General features: G+C 35.5%; 2 protein-coding genes across 2 annotated transcripts; one reads left to right on the top strand and one right to left on the bottom strand.

Annotated features, from left to right (window-relative positions):
• Positions 1 to 1,819: 1,819 nt before the first annotated feature.
• LOC110442798 (store-operated calcium entry-associated regulatory factor-like) lies at positions 1,820 to 15,017 on the bottom strand. Its single transcript, XM_021486587.1, has 7 exons — positions 14,904 to 15,017; positions 9,918 to 10,078; positions 8,084 to 8,286; positions 7,578 to 7,688; positions 5,877 to 6,001; positions 4,308 to 4,513; positions 1,820 to 4,151 (listed from the first exon to the last, which is right to left on the bottom strand). Exons 2-7 carry the CDS (start codon positions 9,997 to 9,999, stop codon positions 3,835 to 3,837), a joined length of 1,044 nt encoding a protein of 347 aa, XP_021342262.1. The 5' UTR covers positions 10,000 to 10,078; positions 14,904 to 15,017; the 3' UTR covers positions 1,820 to 3,834.
• A 60-nt stretch (positions 15,018 to 15,077) lies between these two features.
• Positions 15,078 to 20,298, top strand: LOC110442799. The gene is made up of 4 exons (XM_021486588.1): positions 15,078 to 15,281; positions 17,341 to 17,445; positions 18,044 to 18,163; positions 19,869 to 20,298. Exons 1-4 carry the CDS (start codon positions 15,122 to 15,124, stop codon positions 20,045 to 20,047), a joined length of 564 nt encoding a protein of 187 aa, XP_021342263.1. The 5' UTR covers positions 15,078 to 15,121; the 3' UTR covers positions 20,048 to 20,298.

The following is a 20,298-nucleotide window of genomic DNA, read 5'->3' as shown; positions in this document are numbered from 1 at the left end:
CCACATTTAAATTCAAGTAACATCATTCCTGAACAGGGAACCTTTCTTTAACTTTTAACTGATCGATTATGAATTTATGCTGCATGTTCATTTAACGATATAACGACATACATGCCTTTTTCCATATCACTCCCAGTATTAACCTGAGTCTCCAAAACCAACCCTCGGCATGTTTTATTCTGTTTATTACATACTTACAAATAAAATACAGATAGGTCTATTATCTTATGATCTAGTTTTCTTTTGAAATATTGAAAAACGAAAAAAATCCAAAAGGGGTGTATGATTCAGGTTTTGGGTTGTGATACGACAAGTGTTGATATGGGTCACAGCAATTGTGTCGTATTGCATATACAAAAAACCTGCATTTATTAGTAAGTATGTATAATAAAAGCTTTTTAAGAACATGAATTATTTCAAACCTGTTATCTCTCAGCTCTCTTCCTATATCCATGCCACATCTGGAGGTCTGATCATATAGATTTACATTCTCAAAAATTTACAAATATATTGGTGATTTAATGTGATCAACATCCCACCCCCACCCCCCAATTTCTATCTGCAGTCACACAACCTCCCCTCAAGATCAGGATATCTGTAGGAGATTTTTTTACTCTAGACCTTATGAATCCTTGTCAGAATATTTTAACTATTTCATGCATAATTAATTAGTGCTAATTAAGTTAGTCTGGTTAATTCATTTATCCAAACTTAAAAGGCAACTACAGTCTACATTCTGGACAACAATTAGATACATTTTAGTCGTTGGTTATTCAGAAGTTTAATTTTACACATTTGACCCCTATTGTTCAGGGTCACTGATTTGAACAAATCCAATATCCCTTCATTCAGGTAAGCTTCTGGCTAAAATTTTCATTTAAGCTTTTTGGTGATGCAAAATAGGATCTTCAAAGGTGTTAACAGATTTGACCCTGTGACCTTGAACACACATCGTTGTCATTCATTTGAATACAATTAATATGCTTTTATCATAGCATTCTACTGACCAAATACTATAATCTCCTTTGGTTAATCAGAAGAATATTTTTTGAATATTTTAACATATTTGCAACATACCTATGATTTATATAGTGGGTCAAGGTCATTTATTAGAACAAATGTAATAGCACTTCATCCTAGCATGATCATGGTCAAATATCATGACCTCTTGGTTATGCAAAACATTGTTCAAAGGTTTAAACACGTTATATAACAGATCAATAAATAAGATCCCATGTGCCCTTGTAAGTTCAAGCTTATTTATTTGGACAAACTTGATAGCTATTAATATCAGCATGCTACTGGCCAAAATATCATCACCCTAGGCTTCATGGTTATTCAGACGAAAATGTTTTAAAGTTTTAACAAAATTGTCCCTTAATGCAACCTTGAAAGTGGGAAGAGGTTATTTTATTGATCAAATCTACCGGGTAATAGCACTTCATCCCAGCATGCTACTGGTAATATATCATGACTATTGGCCTCTTGATTATTCAGAAGATGTTATTTAAAATGTTAAGCAAATTTGACCCTTAAAATCTTAAAAGTGGGTCAAGGTCATACATTTGAATAAAATTGATACTCTTTCAACCTAGCAAAATATAAACTTGATGTCTGTCCAACCCTTTCACCACTGTAGACCATAATGGACTTGTCCATGTCAATACATGGTACTGTCTACCAAAGTTTCATCATTAACTCAAGAAAACAAATCATTAATGAAAGCCTTTCTTTAAAATACTCAAGGATAATTTTGCATTGCACATTTAATAAAAAAAAAGTCCATTTGATCTGAAACATAAAAAAGCCAGACTTTAAAATCATTTTTTTATTTTTTTATTATGAACTGAATATACATAATCAACGATAACAACAGCATAAAATATACACTGATTCCCAACAAGATCTGAATAAGGGACTGTCGTTTCTCCACTGTCAACAACAGCATGCCCACCTACCGATTCTTGCCGATGTTTGGTAATGTTAACAGAAATAAATGAACATACATGTAATTGCTAATCTTAACATTGTGAAATAAAAACAAAAAATATGGTACATGTACGGTAGTGGAATTTTAACTTCAAAATGAAAAAAAAATGTCAAAGACAAACAAACAATATATTTAAGCTGTATACATGCACAAACGATCAATAAAATGTTTGACATTCCAGTACATTTATGAATAATAAATAACCATAAATCCACAAACGGTGCAATGAGTTTGATGACTTTTAACCCTTAAAAAGCAGTACCAATTTTTAGTACACAACATATTATAGTGAAATCTCTGGGGACAGTTGACAATTTATATGAGTATATAGCTATACTAATGAATTAAGAAAGGGTTTTATGATAATATAAAATATCATGTATATATCAACAGTGTACATACAAAATGTTGTAAGCCCAAGACAACACTGTATGTATGGACCTATGGAAATCTTTAATGTAAAACATTTTTTTCTTAATTTTCTCACAAAAAACGACGAAAATCAAACGGCTTTATACTGAGTACAGATTCATTCATGTAAGTTGGTTGTGACATGCATATTTTCCTTCCTGTTTGCCAACGAAATTAAGAAAACGTAAACAAATTGGCAAACCACTGACAATCGTCGGAATTCGAACTCATGGCTGATTTCACTACGCTACTTACTCATCAGTGATGATTGAGTAGCATAGTGAAGTCAGCCGTCTGATGAGTGCGTAGCGAAGTGAAGTCAGCCGTCTGATAAGTGCGTAGCGAAGTGAAGTCAGCCGTCTGAAGAGTGAGTAGCGAAGTGAAATCAACCATGGCTATCCGACGATGACCACTGACCAACTATAAATTGAATAGGCAGAAGATTCTAGATTTGATTGAGTTTACTTAATAAGTTTAACGATATAAAAAGATCTACTTATTACAAAAAAACACACCCTATCTCTGCTTGGTTTTCAAAGGAGTTTCTAGTTTATATTTTTGTAATCTTCTAAAGACATAGTACACAATATTATCCACACCTTACACAATATAGTTAACTCATTTATATCATGTGTTGAGCACTCACACATATCACAGTTGTAGATCTATATCTATGATAATCTATGTTAATGTACAAACATTGCATTTTATACAAGGATGACAGTTTAAAACATATAGAAATCCTACAAGACTTAAATACAAATTCTGGAATAATTCAATATATTTTCTGAACAATGTGTAAATGATCTCCATCAAATCAAAATTTGTTTATTTTTTTATATATATCCCGTAAACAAAACATGTCTAACTATCTTTTTGTTTGTTCAAATTTAGGGTAAAAAATCACCGGTAAAGAAGTTCTTTAGAATGTTTCTAAAAACAAAAACAGCCATTAATTATCTATTTTTTTGTCTATTAAAATTCAAATTACTTTGAAATCATCCTTTAAACTTTTAAATACTTTATAAGTAGACAAATTACATTAGAAACAAGCAAAAAAAAAAAAAAAAATCTGATTTATAGTCACAATATTTTAAAAACATTTTTTAAACAAGAGAAAAGAACATTGTACTGCTGTTATTATTTCTGTGAAGTCTAAACTTAAGCTTCATTATCACTGTTTGGAATGTCCAATCTCAATGACATCAATATATTTCTCTGATTAGGTAATATAGTATTCAGAGCATATTGCATTTCGGAATAATGCTAGTTAAGATTGTGATGATCTTCAATATTGAATGAAGACTGGTTTATTGGGATTTTTTTTAACTTTGTACAGTCATTTCCACACTGTTTCTTCTTTTGTATCCACTGCATGTCCCAAAATACCAAGGACACACTCTATCTTCAAAATGACCTGGATACTGATGAAATCATCTGCGTTTGGTTCCACCAAAGCCAGAGGCCGTTCTGGTACCGGAGCTTCCACCCCCTCCAAATGAGAAAGAGGAGCCCCCAGAGAAAGCAGAAGAGCGGTGTTGCGTGCGGGGTTGACCCCAGAAGGAGGAACCAGTGTAAGGAGTGTATGTCCTGCTGCCGTAGTGATTGTTGCCCCTGTTCCCAAACATGTATCCAAGGAGACCACCAGTGGCAGCACCAGTCCAGAAGCCGCCCCCAGTGTTACCTGGTCGGGCATGGTTGCCATAGTTGGTTTGACCACCACTGTAGTAAGAGGATCCGGAACACGAATCTGCAATATCAACAATACACTTATAACCCAAGCTCTCTTGTTTTTATTAATAAAGAAAATCTTTTAAAGATCATTCTTGCAAAATCTTAAATTCTTTGTATCTATCTCGACTAAAATTCAGTCTGATGAATAGTCCTATTTCATAGATTGACTCACCTCCACCTGGCATATAGTCCTGTCTGAACCCCGGGGGTGGAGGCTGACTGCCACCAAATCGGTTGTCCTGTCCTTGATTGGGGTATCTGTTTTCTGCCTGTTGACCGCCAGCGATACAGGTCTTATAGATGACGTACACCACTCCTCCTATAGCACACAGGAGAACCAGGTCCCCCACGATGGATCTGGCCTTACTGTAACTCTTACTGCAACATAAACAAGGTTGACCCATAAGTCCACTAAAACTGACCACAATCATAGACACCCATGATAAGCACTAGAGAATACCTTTCTCTTATTCCACTCATTTTGCTCGTAATCATTACCACTTTTAAATGATATTAGCACATGTTTTATAAGATTAACACATGTGTTATAAGATTAGGAGTGGTTAAGTGATATTACGAGTTGTTTAAACCTATTACAAGTGGTTCAAACATATTACGAGTGGTTTTGTGATATTACGAGAAGTTATGATTACCTGTGGGCACAGACCTTTAAGGTTGACCCTAGTCCACTAAAACTGACCACAATCATAGACACCCATGACGAAATTGACCCAACTCCACTAAAATTGACCACAGTCATAGAATCCCATGATAAGGTTAACCATAGTCAACTAAAACCGATCATATTTGAATACGTATGCAGACTCCTATATCCACTAAAATAGGCCAAAAGTACAGGCTCCTTTAGTCATGACTAAACCAGGCAACTTAAACTGATCACGACCATTAGATCCTATAATAAAGTAAACTTTAATCCACTAAAATTGATCAAAATCACAGATTAATTGAGAAATAACCAGGACTATTTTTTGGGTTATTTAATAGGATATCAGTGGACGCAAGCATTTTTGCCTCTATATCCACATCAATATAATTTGAAATACAATGTGGTAAACATAAAATAAGCCTATACATAAGACTCTGTATGATTGTACTTCAACTCAAGATCTTTCCAGAAATTTTTCTCAAAGTCAAATATGTTAGATGAAATAACATCTTGTGAGAGACTATCCCAGATATCAATTAATCTTTGGGTAAAGTAATGTTTTCTTTTATACAGCATTTACCGAAAAAAATGTGTGCAAATCCACGAAGCTGTTTGTACACAAAGTTTACACGAGTTTTTCAGTATATACTGTATAACCCAATTTGACCATTTTAGCTCATTATAGTCAATGATTATTTATTAAATTCTAATAAAAACAAAATAATTTTGCACAAAACACAACATTGTGCAGTATTTCATATCCAAGCAACCTTAACCCAATCAGAAGATTGCATTACAAATACTGCACCAAATATAGCGGTATGTGACGTCATCCCTTTTTGCATTGTCTGATTTTTTGGTTAAACAATATAATCTGAAAAAGTCTAGCATTGGGGGAAAAGATAAAATTAAAATAATAATGAATATAACTTTAGTCCACTAAAATTGACCACAATCAAATTAAAAGATTCTTGTAATCCGCTATAATTTAACACAATGAGGGGCCTTAAACTTCTATAACTGACATGAATCACTAGCTTTAGTTTTAGATATTTTGAAGCATGGCATGCTAACCTAGACTGGTAGGATGAACGGTCATGGTAGTCTTCGCTGTGACCTCCGTAATTGCTGCCATAGTTGTGATGACCTTGATTTTTTTTCTGCTGACCTTCTTGGGTTAGATCAATGGTGTACTCGAGCTGAAATAGAAATGTGTTCTCATTAATGTCGATAATCATGACAGAACCAGTCATCAACTGAAACGAAAAGGAACATAGCAGTCCAAAATTGTAATATTTTATATTTTCCCACAAAAACACTGTATTTCTATTCTAAGGCACCGCCACTATATAATGCTACAAGCCTTGGATGGCATTCATTTCAGCAATGAACGACATGGCCCAAGTGTTGACCTTTCCATTTTAATGACATTATAATCATAATACTTATGCTTGTTCTATTCATTAAACAAGCTTACACAATACATACATTAATTTGAAGGGAATTTATGTAAGTAAATTTAATGTTCCATGACCTACAAATATTTTCCAAAATTATAAACAGCACCGACTAGAATAGTCAACATTCAAGATTCTTTATTAGGAAAACTGAAAAGCAACATCAATTTTCTCTATTACATTTAACCTTCATTAACCCTTTCACCCCTAAGTAACTTAAGTAGACTCTACCATACTTTCATCTGAGTGAGTCCAATATGGTCTACAGTGGTGAGAGGGTTAAACATTTCACAGGATAGTAATCAGGCATAGATTTTTTTCACTCACATGTATTGTCTTTTTGAGTACATGAAGAAAATTTAAACATTACAATTAAAATGCCTTCATTTACCAATGATTTTTTGTGACAGTGGCCAAAATAGAGTGATTTTAAACGAAATTGACATTCAAATCAGTGATAATAAAAGAACTGAATCACATAGATTATATTGCAGGAAAAACAGTAAATCAAGAAAACATGATAATAACAGAAAAGTGATATTAAGCAATGTGATATTAAGAGAAATGTACTGTATCAACATTCAGTATTATCTCTCAATTCCAGAGCCTCTCTTATAGTCAAGTCTTAACTTAAATAGCACTGACTAAAATAGTCTTGATAAACCAACCAAACTTGGACCACAGGAGTACTCAAGTAATTGGTAAACAGCATTGACTATTGTAGTGAGGATCTAACTTCTGTAAAAGTGGAATATCTGACGTGTGGAAATGGTCACCTTGTGACACTTTACAAGCCATTCAGATTGATATGTCTCGCCTATGCCCTGCTTTGACCATGAATGCACATATCAGAGAAACTTACTTAAACGCAAAAACTTAATGTTGATGGAGATGCTGACAAAGTCAATGGACCATGAAAAGTAGGCCGCGTCCAGCATTTGATGCATGGGTTGAGATGTTCTACCTTAGATGCATCTATGGTCCAAGTTTGGTTGGTCTAACACTTATACTTTCAGAGAAACAAACTTAAACGCAAAAACTTGATGTTGATGATGTCGCCGGAAAAGTAACACCTAAGTCTCGCTTCCACTTCGTGGCGGCGAGACAAAATGTAATCGCAGTGTTGAAGTTCTGGCGTTGACAATGGTTCTGAAATACCCCCATTCTACCGGTATATACAATAGTCACATGAAGATATTTTCGCACTAGTGCAAACATTTCAACAACGGGATAATTTCCATTTTGACAGTAAACAGCTTTAAGACTAATGCAGTAAAACATGATTTAGAGAGGGTCTACAGCATATGTTTGTACTTACACCACAGGAGCCTCGCAGTATGTAAGGGTCGTCTGGGTAGTCAAACCCCTCACAGGACACCTCCACTCTCCCGAACCTGTAGGTGTTATCCATGTCTGTCTTACACTCCCACTGTAATGATATTGTTATCAAAATCTGAATGACAACATTCTGTTATCAAGAAAGTACCATTTAGAATCTAAATTATCCATAATTTGAAACATATGTAAGTGATTGTTTGTGTACCCACAAGGAATTGTTGCTAATAATAGTTATTGTTTACAACAGTGAATCTAACAAAGACAAAATAGATATTGACATACTGATTCAGATACTGACAAACTGATCTGAACAAGAGAACTCTTCCACTTCAAAGGTAGGAATACTTCATTATGAAATTATAGGGGCTAATGAGCTAATGCACACCCAGGATAAATGTTACCTGTGCCGATTTCAAAACATATACACAAATTGTCCCTAGTTCACATCCTCCCTAATCCCTACTGATCTGAACAAATTGAACTCACCTGAATGTCGCGCCCATCTGATCCCTTGTTCGTGCACTGGACTACCTGAGGAACAAAGGTTCCACATCCAGCCGATCCTCCTTCACACTTCAACTGCGGGATAGGACCGCTCCGCCTAGAGTTTGTCATTCGGCCATTGTACAAGGTCAAGGTTTCCACTTCTGACAGTAAAACCTTATCCTCTCCTCCAAAGCCAAAGGCCCCTTCAATAAATAGTGGTAGTAAATATAAATATGTGAGCTGAAAATGTATATTTAAAACACATGCTAACTTACAATTACTGTCAGTGTCTGACAAAAAGGAAATTAGTTTCATCCCTTTTAAATTGGTAATTTTGCATTCTTTAGATAAAAGGAAACAAAATTACCCGAATCTAAATATCACTCATTTTATAGATAATTCTGCAGTATACAGTGGTTCTAATACATGTGTTATTTTGGTGTTATGCCAGTCATGTTACCATAGGCAATATTACATGTACATGGATTTCAAATTTTCTTCTACTTTTACTTAATTTGGAGAAAATACAAGAAATTGGCTCATTTATATAATATTGGCATGTCTAACTGGATTATGATGGGGCAATAAAACATTTTCTCTCATTTCCCTGTGTGTAAGATAGAGCTATCCAGTGTAAGAAAGGGGTGTAGGAAATTTCTATCCCACACCCCATTTCACGTGACGTGAGGTCACAATTGCTCAACAATGACGTGACGTCATGAATTTGGAATTCTCCGATGCCGCAATGCGGTAAAGGCGACGTCATGAAACTAAACCCTTTTACGATATATTTACAGTACACGTTAGAAAGATGAGATTAATTTTTCTGCGCAAACATGTTTGCAAATATGGGTTATGTTTAATCTGACTGGCTGATTCGTTTTCGTCTAAAATGTTCAGGAGAAAAGAAAAAAAAAATCAAAATGGTGACCAGTCCAAACGCATTTTCATGGTTTCTGAGCTTATTTTGGTGTTTGGAATGAGAGAAAAATACTCTTTCATGCCCAAGGGTGTAGGAAAGGGAAATTCCACCCATGGGATTTTCAAATTTGGAAAGCCGAGCCTACACCCCTGGGCATGGTAGAGTCTTATAGTGTCGCCCTATAGTGCACTTGAGTTTCCTTGGTCTTAATTCCCTATCCAGAGCCTCTCTAGAAAAATGGGCAAGAGCTAACGCAACCAAATTCTGAGTGGCTGGAGCAGAAAACAACAAAGGTGCATCAACTTGGACATCTTTATCATTGTGTTACTGATTTATTTCGGGATTATAAAATATTAATTTCCCTTGTGGAAGGGGATACATTATACTTTCTTTCTACAAGATTAATCATTACATGAGGGCAAAGCCAAAATGAAACATCATTAATCTTGGAGAAACAAATCTTGTCTCCCTACCACAAGGGAAATAAATATATAAAATCAGACAGGTAGTACAAACTTATGTTACCGCATAAAATTTTAAAAGACGATAATATCAAACACATGTACAGACTCAATACAAATCTGCCTAAAATGGGCAGAGTTCTGTATTTAGCCAGCAATCATAAAGGCCATTCAGGGGTTTTCCAGCTGGTAGCTCTAAGAAACAGACTCTAGGATAAAAATTTGGGGAAAAACATGGATATAAAAATTATTCTGGGAAATATGGATGAACACTTTAACCATTCTGAGTGCATAAAGGTAGACTGTTTAACTTTTATTTTGGCCTATCTTTATGACAACATAGCACAGGTGTAAGACCATGTGCATCATATCGACAACATACCAAGGAGTTTATAGACCAAACTCCAAACCAAATTATTTACCAAATTCTGCAGCACTTTGTATCACTCACCTGATCCTAAGTGGATATTCATGAAGCAAATCAGAAGAGACAGGCAAAAACCCATTGATTTTGTCGTGGTTTTATCAGCCATCTTGGTTCTTTGAAAATATCTGGTTTGAACTTGTATCAATGGCAATAGAACAGCTTCAAACAAGCCAAGGTACAGTTATCTGCAAAATAAGAGGAAAATATTTGTTTCAGTAAATACTGTCTTTTATACAGTCAAACCTTCTGAAAGGCAAGGAGATGGAACAAGTACATTCTTTAATAATGTCTATGTCTTTTTAACTGAAAACTAGTTAATCATATCCAGTTCATGGCTAATTTATTGATAATTTAATGAAAAAATGTCATGCGGCATAATCGTTATGAGATGTGAATGTCTTATATAAAATATTCTTCCATAACAAATTAAAGAAGTACTGTATAGCAGGATTTTTCTGCAGAGATGATATTTTAGCGATTTCGTGGGGCAATAACGTAATCATGAAAATATGATCAGGAGAATAATTTGAAAAGCACAAAAAGCAGCCGGGATAATTAACTTTATAAGCCTAATGTCGTCATGAACTAGCATTCATATAGAGGTACATAAAGAGTCATGATGTGTGAAAATAGGCTCTACACTGTATCGCCCATTTGATGATTTCTTTAACAAAATACACCTATTTGCTGTTGCTCAATATGCTGTCATAAGCCTATTAATTTGACTATTTAACACTTTATGTGTGCCGAGTCTCATCTCTGTGCTAACACACAGCGAAAATTTAGTTCCTTCACATGTCTTAATTTCGAAATTAAAATCTGTGTAAATTCAATTTTCTAATTTTGGGTAAAAATCACACAAATTTAAGCCAGCGCAAATATACTGTAATACTGTGTTTATATTTTACAATGTTTATGTGTAAAAAGATACATTTTTTGTATCCCTTTTTTTCACGCCTCTGCGCTCAGTTTCCCGAAGGCACTATCATCAGTATTGATGGAGCCTTCGTATACTAAAGAAATCCTGAGGATGGAATAACTAATTCAGAACCCAAAACCAAAGCTGATCTCCTGAACAATCAGTTTTACTCAGTATTCACTCAAGAACAGCTATCAAACTTTCCTAACTTTGGTCCCCCACCACCATACCAAAGTATGCCTTTACTGTTGGTGAGACAGGACAGGTGTTTTTAGACTTCTATCTAATCTACAGATGCATCAGCGAAAATTCTTAAATGCTTCGCAAGGCCAATAGCTCCTGCATTAACAAAATTATTTCAATTATCCCTGGACATGGGCACTGTTCCTCTTGATTGGCACAAGGCAAATATACTCCCCATCTATAAGAAAGGTGATAAACACTCTTCCGAAAACAACCTTCGTCTGGTTTCGTTTACTTCCATAACATGTAAACTGCTCAAACATTTATTCACAGTAGCATCATGAACCAACTAGACAGAAACAAAATTCTAATACACGTTCAACATGGTTTTCTCTCTAAGCACTCTACCGAAATTCAACTTATTTTAACTATTGATAACTTAGCCAGAAACATAAATAAAAACAAACAGACAGATATTGCACTTTTAGATTTCTCAAAGGCCTCCATCAATGGCTACGTACTCTCTAAACTTACATATTGTGGTATAAACAGCCAAACATGTCTTCGGATATCTCAGTTTTTTAAATTCTAGAACCCAGAAAGTCTTACTAAATGGAACAGAATCAGATAACTGTCCTGTCCTCTTTTTGTCACCATGTAGAAATCACACCAGTGTTACTGACGGATATGGTAAAAACACTGTTATAGTGTAATATACATACATTGCTTATATAGCAAAGGGTACAAATTTACAGAATATACACTTTAATTATGTAGTGTGTATTAAAAGTTGACAATGAATGAAAAAAAAAGATTATAATCAGAAAATTATCAAAAGAGTTTCGGCTTTAAAAATGTAGCACTTTGCAAAACATCACAGATAAGGGAGATAATCACAGTTCAGTTATTGATATAATATCATGGACAGTATCATATATTTGGTTTTCTAAGCGATTGGGAATCCCCTACCTACATATGTTTTTAACATCCATATCAAAATTTAAGAAAGAATTTATAGTAACTCCCAAATTTTGATGGCCTCCTCACAATGAATTACAATATTGCCAATGTTAACAAATTAACTAGAGGTCCAGGGGCCTTAATAGCTTAATAGGGGGGGGGGGGGGGGGGGGGGGGGGGGGTCATGCAGCATGCTTCAGGCCACATTTGGATCAAATCCCTTTGTTTGTACAGAAGGTAAAATATTTTTCTCTATTTCTCTATTGGGCACATTTATAGATATTAAATTCCTTTTGCCCAAAGATGCTCTAGAACAAGTTTAGTTAAAATCCCTTCATTGGTACAGAGGGAGAATGATCTTGAATGTTTTCTTCTATTTCCCCTAATGGGCCCCATGATCACCCATCTGCCACAAAGAAAGCAGCCCACACACCTCAGTTTATTCAAAATTGATTCTTTTGTCCCTAAGCATGCTTCAGACTGCATTTGGTTTAAATACCTTTACATGTATAGTAGGGGGAAAAAATCCTCTATTTCCCTATTGGGCCCCATCCCTCTGCCCCCAAAGGGGCCACAACAACGAGGGGTCATCCCCATACAGCTGAAAATGGTGACTGAGGGAAAACTGAGAAGACATTAGACGAAGCGATCAAGACAGGTGCAGAGACTCGTCTTCAAAATGTAGAAGCGTTACCAGCAGGGGAGGTTGACAACATCGCAGCTTTAACGGAAGGTGTCCGCTTCCCTTATTCTATAAAGTCATTAAAGTGTAGGATGTGAACTTTGATAAGTTGTGTGCTTGGACAATTTTAGCTGAAGTGTGGTATTATACATGTGAAACTGTCTATAATTGTAGCTATTGATGAAGTGTGGTTATTATACAGGGAACCCTTAGACAGGGTACCATGTGAAACTGTCTAGAATAGTAGCCATTGATGTAGTGTGGTTATTATACAGGGAATCCTTATACGAGGTAACATGTGAAACTGTCTATAATAGTAGCTATTGATGTAGTGTGGTTATCATACAGGGAATCCTTAGACAGGGTAACATGTGGAATTGTCTATAATAGTAGCCATTGATGAAGTGTGGTTATTATACACAGTAACCTGTGAAACTGTCTATAATAGTAGCTATTGATGAAGTGTGGTTATTATACAGGGAACCCTTAGACAGGGTACCATGTGAAACTGTCTAGAATAGTAGCCATTGATGTAGTGTGGTTATTATACAGGGAATCCTTATACAGGGTAACATGTGAAACTGTCTATAATAGTAGCTATTGATGAAGTGTGGTTATTATACAGGGAACCCTTAGACAGGGTAACATATGAAACTGTCTATAATAGTAGCTATTGACAAAGTGTGGTTATTATACAAAGTAACCTGTGAAACTGTCTATAATAGTAGCCATTGATGTAGTGTGGTTATTATACAGGGAATCCTTAGACAGGGTAACATATGAAACTGTCTATCATAGTAGCTATTGACAAAGTGTGGTTATTATCCAAAGTAACCTGTGAAACTGTCAATAATAGTAGCCATTGATGTAGTGTGGTTTTTATACAGGGAATCCTTATACAGGGTAGCATGTGAAACTGTCTATAATAGTAGCCATTGATGTAGTGTAGTTATTATACAGGGAATCCTTATACAGGGTAACATGTGAACCTGTCTATAATAGTAGCCATTGATGTAGTATGGTTATTATACAGGGAATCCTTATACAGTGTAACATGTGAAACTGTCTATAATAGTAGCCATTGATGTAGTGTGGTTATTATACAGGGAATCCTTATACAGGGTAACATGTGAAAATGTCTATAATAGTAGCCATTGATGTAGTGTAGTTATTATACAGGGAATCCTTATACAGGGTAACATGTGAAAATGTCTATAATAGTAGCCATTGATGTAGTGTAGTTATTATACAGGGAATCCTTATACAGGGTAACATGTGAAACTGTCTAGAATAGTAGCCATTGAATGACAATGTGAATTATGTATGTATAAATGTATGCTATCCCTGTATGGAAATAAAATTATTCATCAATGTAATAATATGAATCTTGTTTTGTTTTTGGTATTAATGGTTGAAACAAACGCTGCATATCAATCATTGAAAAGAAAATAACTGATGAGAGAAAACATGACATAAGGGTACTCCAAATGGAACACTTTACATTTACATATAGATACATCATGAAGTGTCATGTTTATTTTGCAATCTGTCTTTTCCAAATCAAATAATGTTGAATAGCAGCTCTTTAAAACATTAAATAACAGTACAAACTCATTTTGCTGTACTCTCACGTGAAAAAAAACTTATATCACCTCACAGGACATATTAGATATCAAGTCCATGCTTATATCAAATATACATGAACTGTATCAAAACAAGCAAAGATCACTTGAGACAATCTATTAACGAAAGATATTAAGAAACATGAGCAAATCAAAATAGGGAGAGTGAACAAACTGATACAAACACGTGTATTATAGCACAAGTTTGACTCCACACTTAATAGCGTTCTTTCCTATACAGCACGCAAAAAGTGGTGAAGTTGGTGCCAAAATGTGTTTTCCATAAGTACCGAATATGTCAGAAGTACCGAAACGACTTGGTACCGAAACGACTTGGTACCGAAACGACTAGAATTCCCATATACCAATCGCAGAGTGTACTGGACCTTACATTATTGGACTTGATAACTCTTTTTCGATATCTGTAGAAACAAGAAATCTTTAAAAAAAAAATACAGATACTTCAGAGTCTATTGTCACTAGTTTTTCATTTTCAATATTCCGAATATTTTGCTCGTATGATATCGATATATTTTATAAAATAAGGTCGGATGGTCGGCCAGAAATCTTTAGACCCTTACTTCACTTATTTCAGTTCTATATGATTTGATCTTAATGATGGAAGCAAGAATATTCATACTTACAATGGAAAGCGATAGTTCTAACTTCTTGAATGCAAATTTTCTGGAAAATGATTCAATGTCATTTTCTCGATTATATATATGACGATACACTGAGCTACACTGACGTGTATTTATTTACTTCCGGTTTCAAATCTGCCTCTTTTCAGGACTTGTCTATAACGTCAACAAAAGCACTCAAACTAAGCGTGTTACTGATCGGCCCTTACTGAGTACACAACATGGAGGGAGAGGAAAAACAATCCGAAGACCCAAATACTTTAAAAGAATTTATTTCGAAGAGAAATTGGGAAAAGGACTGGCATATAATCTGGACTGTTCCAGATGGAGAAAGGACAGAAGAAAAGGCTACGACAGCTGTAGTTTACGCTTCTGCCATCGGTATGTTGTCGTGACCTTGAGCATGTTTAGCACAGGGACCTGAGATTTTGTTATGATTTAGCTGTGTTTGGACCATAACTGATTCAAGTAAAAGTAATATAAAAATCAATCCTACTTTAATAACTTGCATCAAAAATCACATTTCTAGTGGACATACAATAAATGCTGAGTATCGTTGGACTTAGATGGTTACTGTACAGTATTTCTTCTAACACAAACCTGTTATAGTGTGCAGGTCCAGTACACTCTGCCGATTGAGCTATATAGCTATAAAGACCTATATAGCTATATACACCTATACATTATAGCTGTATTGAGCTATATTTTCTCAGATTTCAATTTTCATTAAATTAAAGCAAAGTCGCATTAAGCAATAAGGTTTATGGTAATGTTGACTACAAAAAGCATACAGTTAGATGTTTATTTTCATTCTTCATAAATGTAAAATTTCCGATTTTTTTACATCATTATTTTTTAAAAAGAATCCTTATATTTACTGCCTTTTGTTATCCACCTAATGATACAATCTTCTTTTAAAAGCGACTTGGTTTTGTTTTCCTTAAAAAAGAAAATTACTCAAAAAATAGCTCAAAAGACCTATTTCAGATAGGTCAATAGAGCTATTATAGGTCTTTACAGCTATATAGCTCAATCGGCAGAGTGTCCTGGACCTGGTGTGGCAGGTTTTAATTGTACATAGGATAAAAGTCGCCTTCTAGCTTCGAGCTAGAGGGAATTTCCGAATAGCTCAGTGAGAGAGCGTCCAACTAGGAACCTGGAGATTGAGGGTTCTGTCTCCGGTGGAAGCACACTATTCCCTTTCCTGTTACAAATGGTGTCCATGCATGGCCCTCCCTGTGTAGGTGACAGGCAGTTAGAACCTGGGTTGTGGTGTTTGAGGGCGAACACATTTAAAAGAGGGGGAATAGTGTGGCAGGTTTCAATTGTACATAGGATTAAGGTCGCCTTCTAGCTTCGAACTAGTGGGAATTTCCCTTTCGCTCAGTGGTTTAGCGTCCAACTAGGGACCTGCAGATCAAGGGTTCGATCCCCGGTGGAAGCACACTATTCTCTTTCCTGTTACAATATAAAGGTCAAGTTAGTTTCCAATACAGGAGCCAATAGAGCTCCCCTACACTGGACGCAAAAAATTAAACAATTGTGTAATATAAATTGAAAGTTCACTGTTAATTACATTTGCCCTATATTTATAATTAAGTTCTTCATTCTTCCAAAGTTTATCTATTCTGTTATTTGTTCATCAATGTTTTTTTCTTTTAAAAATGACACAAACCCTTTTAGAACCTCACTCCCTTGTTACCCCTGGGGCATTGTCAATGCTACGCTTTTCTTCTGTGGATCATACATTTAAATAATGTTCCGAAAAGCGCAGCCATTCCTCCCCTAGAATAGCCAGCTAATGACACCGAATGTTCAGCACGTGGCAGACGTTAACCTCTCGAATGTGGCAAAAAGTTGCCTGATGACTGCGAAAAACTTTAAAACTTGGAAATGGCGTTTGTTTCTGGAGGAAAAGGAGAATACATTTGATGTGCGCATGCATATCCATCATTCCAACGGTACCAAGCATTTTTTCGTACAACAAATAGAAATGTGATATTTGATGCAAGAAAGTTAGATGGGGTAGATTATTTGACATCGAGAGCTTTCCACCCATCTCGTAGATTATCATCATTGGGGGTGGCATTTTTACCGAAATTCATCTAAACCTCCCCAAAAGATGGTGGACAGGCAAACTGATCAGATTAGGGAAAGAAGAGAAAAGATCAAACTGACATGGAACTAATGAAGATGGTACAATGGTGGGCGCCTAGCTCCATCTGGGATCTCTTGTCCTTTCAGGCAGCCTATAGTAGGTGTTTTTATTTTATTTTCAGGATTTTTTTGTTAACATGTCATTCATATTTTTTATTTCTTTTAAAGAATAAGCCATATCAATGTGGCAGGCAATGATTTTGGTTTATATGAAGTAATGGTGAATGGGAGTGCAGTTACAATGGCTAATAAGAACAATTATCCTGACATTATTTCATTTCAGGAGTGACTTCTGGCCTGTTTAGAGCATCTCTTGGTCCGACAGCTGCGACATCTTTAGGTTTGATTCCTAAACTTGGAGTATTTGGCGCTGTTCTTGGTCCGAACAGTAAGTCTCAAATATCTTTCACAATTAATACTACCTTCAGCCCTGCAGTCTCATTTAGAAATTCTGTTACATGTTATGTAATGAGTTACTCTACACAATTCCTCTTTTTCCGTTATACAGTATTCTCTTGTTAGTAGAATTAGCCCCAGGATCTGGCCTTGTACCTAACCTATCAGATCCTTACCCCATTATACCATACTTTGGTAATGGGGTATTGGTCATTGTTGGACATGAAGAAATAAATACACACATCTTGCCCACTCCTGGGTGCTTACTCTGTGTTTTTGTATTGCAGAGTTATCTGCTCTTGATAACAGGTATTGATTGTTACGTCATTTGTTTGTGAGAGTAAGGTTATCATTTTTTGAGAAAACAACATCATTTTCTCACATAACTCTGCAATACAAAAGATGGAATAAGTTCTTGCTACAGCTTATATTATATTTCTTATATTCTTTTGATAAACGTATAAGGTATGAAATTTAAAATTAATCTGAACTTTTATTACCTGTAGGCCTCTTTAATTCAAAATTTGGAAAAAAATAAAAAAATATTCCAGAAATGTCATTAGAAAAAACATGATGATTGTTTGTATCAGTTGTAGCAGCAGCTACCTTTGTGTATGTAACAAGCTATGCTGCTCAAGTTAGAGGCAAATCTGAAGCACACAATCACGCCTTTGGAGGTGCAGCTGCTGGTGCTATCCTAGGATTCAAGCGTAAGTGTACAAAATGCCTTTTATCTTCGCCTAATTATCTGATGCCTGAACAGAATGTTGGTTAAGGGTATCACACTATATAAATACGGCAACTATTAAAACCGAAGTTTCTCAACCCTTGGTTAGACATTTCCTTGGACAAGTTCTCTTTTAAGATTATATAAATATGGTAACTAAACTGAAGTTTCTCAACCCTAACAAAGTGGAGGGGAAGTATACTGGAATCAAGTTGTCTGTGGACTGACTATTGTTCAGATAACTCCAACTTCAATTTTCATTCTTATTTAACTCCAGTCATATTGTCAGTACTAGTAACTGTACTCTGAGGTTGTGAGCTTCCACTTGCTTTTTAGCTTGCCTATTCGGAGAATAGGGGGGCTAATGTAATCACCCTGGGGTCGGTGTCCCACCTTCCGAGGTTAAAGTTTTTGGACAAGTTTTTTCCAGACACTGTTGGATCATCACGCTCAATACACAGTTGTCTATTATGAGGTTCAGGCATTTATATCGAGTGTAAGCAATGTGCTGGAATATTTTCATATTTAAGGGTCCAAAAACAGCTTAATTGGACTTGGTTAAAGTTTTGGGGCAAGCTTGAGCTCAAGTTAAAGTATTGGGGCAAGATTTTTTGTGAAGTGTTAGACAACCACCATCAATAGGCTGTTGTCTGTTATAAGGTTGAAGTATTTATATTGAGTGTAAGCAAGGTGCTGGACCATTTTTTCATATTTTAGGGGCCAAAAACAGCTGAATTTGACTTGGTTAAAGTTTTTGGCAATTTTTTTTGTGAAGTGTTGGATCACCCCCATAGGCTGTTGTCTATTATAAAGTTTGGGTATTTATATGGAGTGTAACCAATGTTGTGAATTGTATTTTCATAATTTTAGAGGCCAAAACTGGTTAGTTGGACTTGGTAAAAGTTTTTTGTGCAGTGTTGGATCGGTCACCACCATCAATACACTGTTGACTATTTCACGTTAGCTTCTCATCTTTTCTATCTTACATGTTAAGGCACAGCAAAACCTTGTTATATTGCTATCATTTGTTTAAAGAAATGTTGGCATCATTAAGGGGTTTGGCAATAAATTCAGGGAAATTTGGCAGTAAGTGAGGTGGCAAATGAAATGATAGGCATTATATCAAGGTTTTACTGTATATGTGTTTCTATTGATATTTGCTATCTCACAACATATATCACCAATACGCGAGCTATGCTGTTCTCCAACAGCTCTTGTTTAATTCAGCTGTTAATAGGGTTCAAATCCTTTTGGGACATATTCTCTTACAGTTTTATTTTCATTCACTAATGTTAATGTTGTTACCATGTGAATCATATGCCTTAATGTTTGGCTGGAAGCCTACTGGGATGGAGACCGATGAACTTTGCAAATGGAAATGACCTTGACATACTTCTAATGATAAGGGAAAACATCAAAAAGATTTAAAGCCAAAACTGTTTTCAGTGTTTACATTTGACTTTTTGATCATTTGCCATGATTTAAGTGAGCAACAAGAAAGTTGATTTGAGCACAGAATTCATGCTTGAGGATGAGAACGGTTTCATGATTATGTATTATTATTCAAAAGCTTTCTTTACCTTTTTTCTTCTTTTTTTTTAAGGTGCCTAGTGGTAACCAATCTTCTTTAATGTGATGGATTGTTTCTGAAAAAAAGCTTTGATTGGTTTTTTTTTGTATTTTTACAGACAAAAGTCTTCTCAAGATAGCACAAAGGAGTATTTGGCTCGGAGTGGCCGGAGTGTTGGCATCCCAGTTAACAACTTTGCCAGGTTTTCAAGAAATAATCAAGGCACCTACAGGGAAACAGTTATATGTGCTCGGTGGTAGGCGCTGGAAAACACCCACTAACTTGGAGCATAAATGAAAGGCCACCTTCCATGAATGTTATATGCCATCGTAACATGGATTTGTAAAATTAGAACATGGGAAAAATGATTACAGGGCAACAAAATTCAACATACATTAAAGTTTTTACAGGCGGATACAGTGACTGTGTACATAGAACTGGGGTTTTTTTGCAGATCATATTTGGTATCAACTTAAGTTCCAAGAGTTGGACATTTTGTTGTACATTATCTTCTCATGTGTGTTTCAGTAAAACTGTGAAAAATTGTT

Source organism: Mizuhopecten yessoensis, unplaced genomic scaffold, assembly GCF_002113885.1.
Source record: "Mizuhopecten yessoensis strain PY_sf001 unplaced genomic scaffold, ASM211388v2 scaffold716301, whole genome shotgun sequence".
Taxonomy (NCBI): Eukaryota; Metazoa; Mollusca; class Bivalvia; order Pectinida; family Pectinidae; genus Mizuhopecten; species Mizuhopecten yessoensis.
Note: the sequence above shows the minus strand (reverse complement) of the source record. Positions and strands in the feature narration are given on the sequence as shown.

Excerpts from the sequence above, each read along its gene's own strand:
- LOC110442798 (XM_021486587.1), bottom strand. The coding sequence starts at position 9,999 with ATGGCTGATAAAACCACGACAAAATCAATGGGTTTTTGCCTGTCTCTT. Across the intron at positions 6,002-7,577 it reads TACTGCGAGGCTCCTGTGGT|CTCGAGTACACCATTGATCT; the intron begins GTAAGTACAAAC and ends TTTCTATTTCAG. Across the intron at positions 4,514-5,876 it reads CGTTCATCCTACCAGTCTAG|TAAGAGTTACAGTAAGGCCA; the intron begins GTTAGCATGCCA and ends TTTATGTTGCAG.
- LOC110442799 (XM_021486588.1), top strand. The coding sequence starts at position 15,122 with ATGGAGGGAGAGGAAAAACAATCCGAAGACCCAAATACTTTAAAAGAA. Across the intron at positions 15,282-17,340 it reads AGTTTACGCTTCTGCCATCG|GAGTGACTTCTGGCCTGTTT; the intron begins GTATGTTGTCGT and ends ATTTCATTTCAG. Across the intron at positions 17,446-18,043 it reads CGCTGTTCTTGGTCCGAACA|TTGTAGCAGCAGCTACCTTT; the intron begins GTAAGTCTCAAA and ends TGTTTGTATCAG.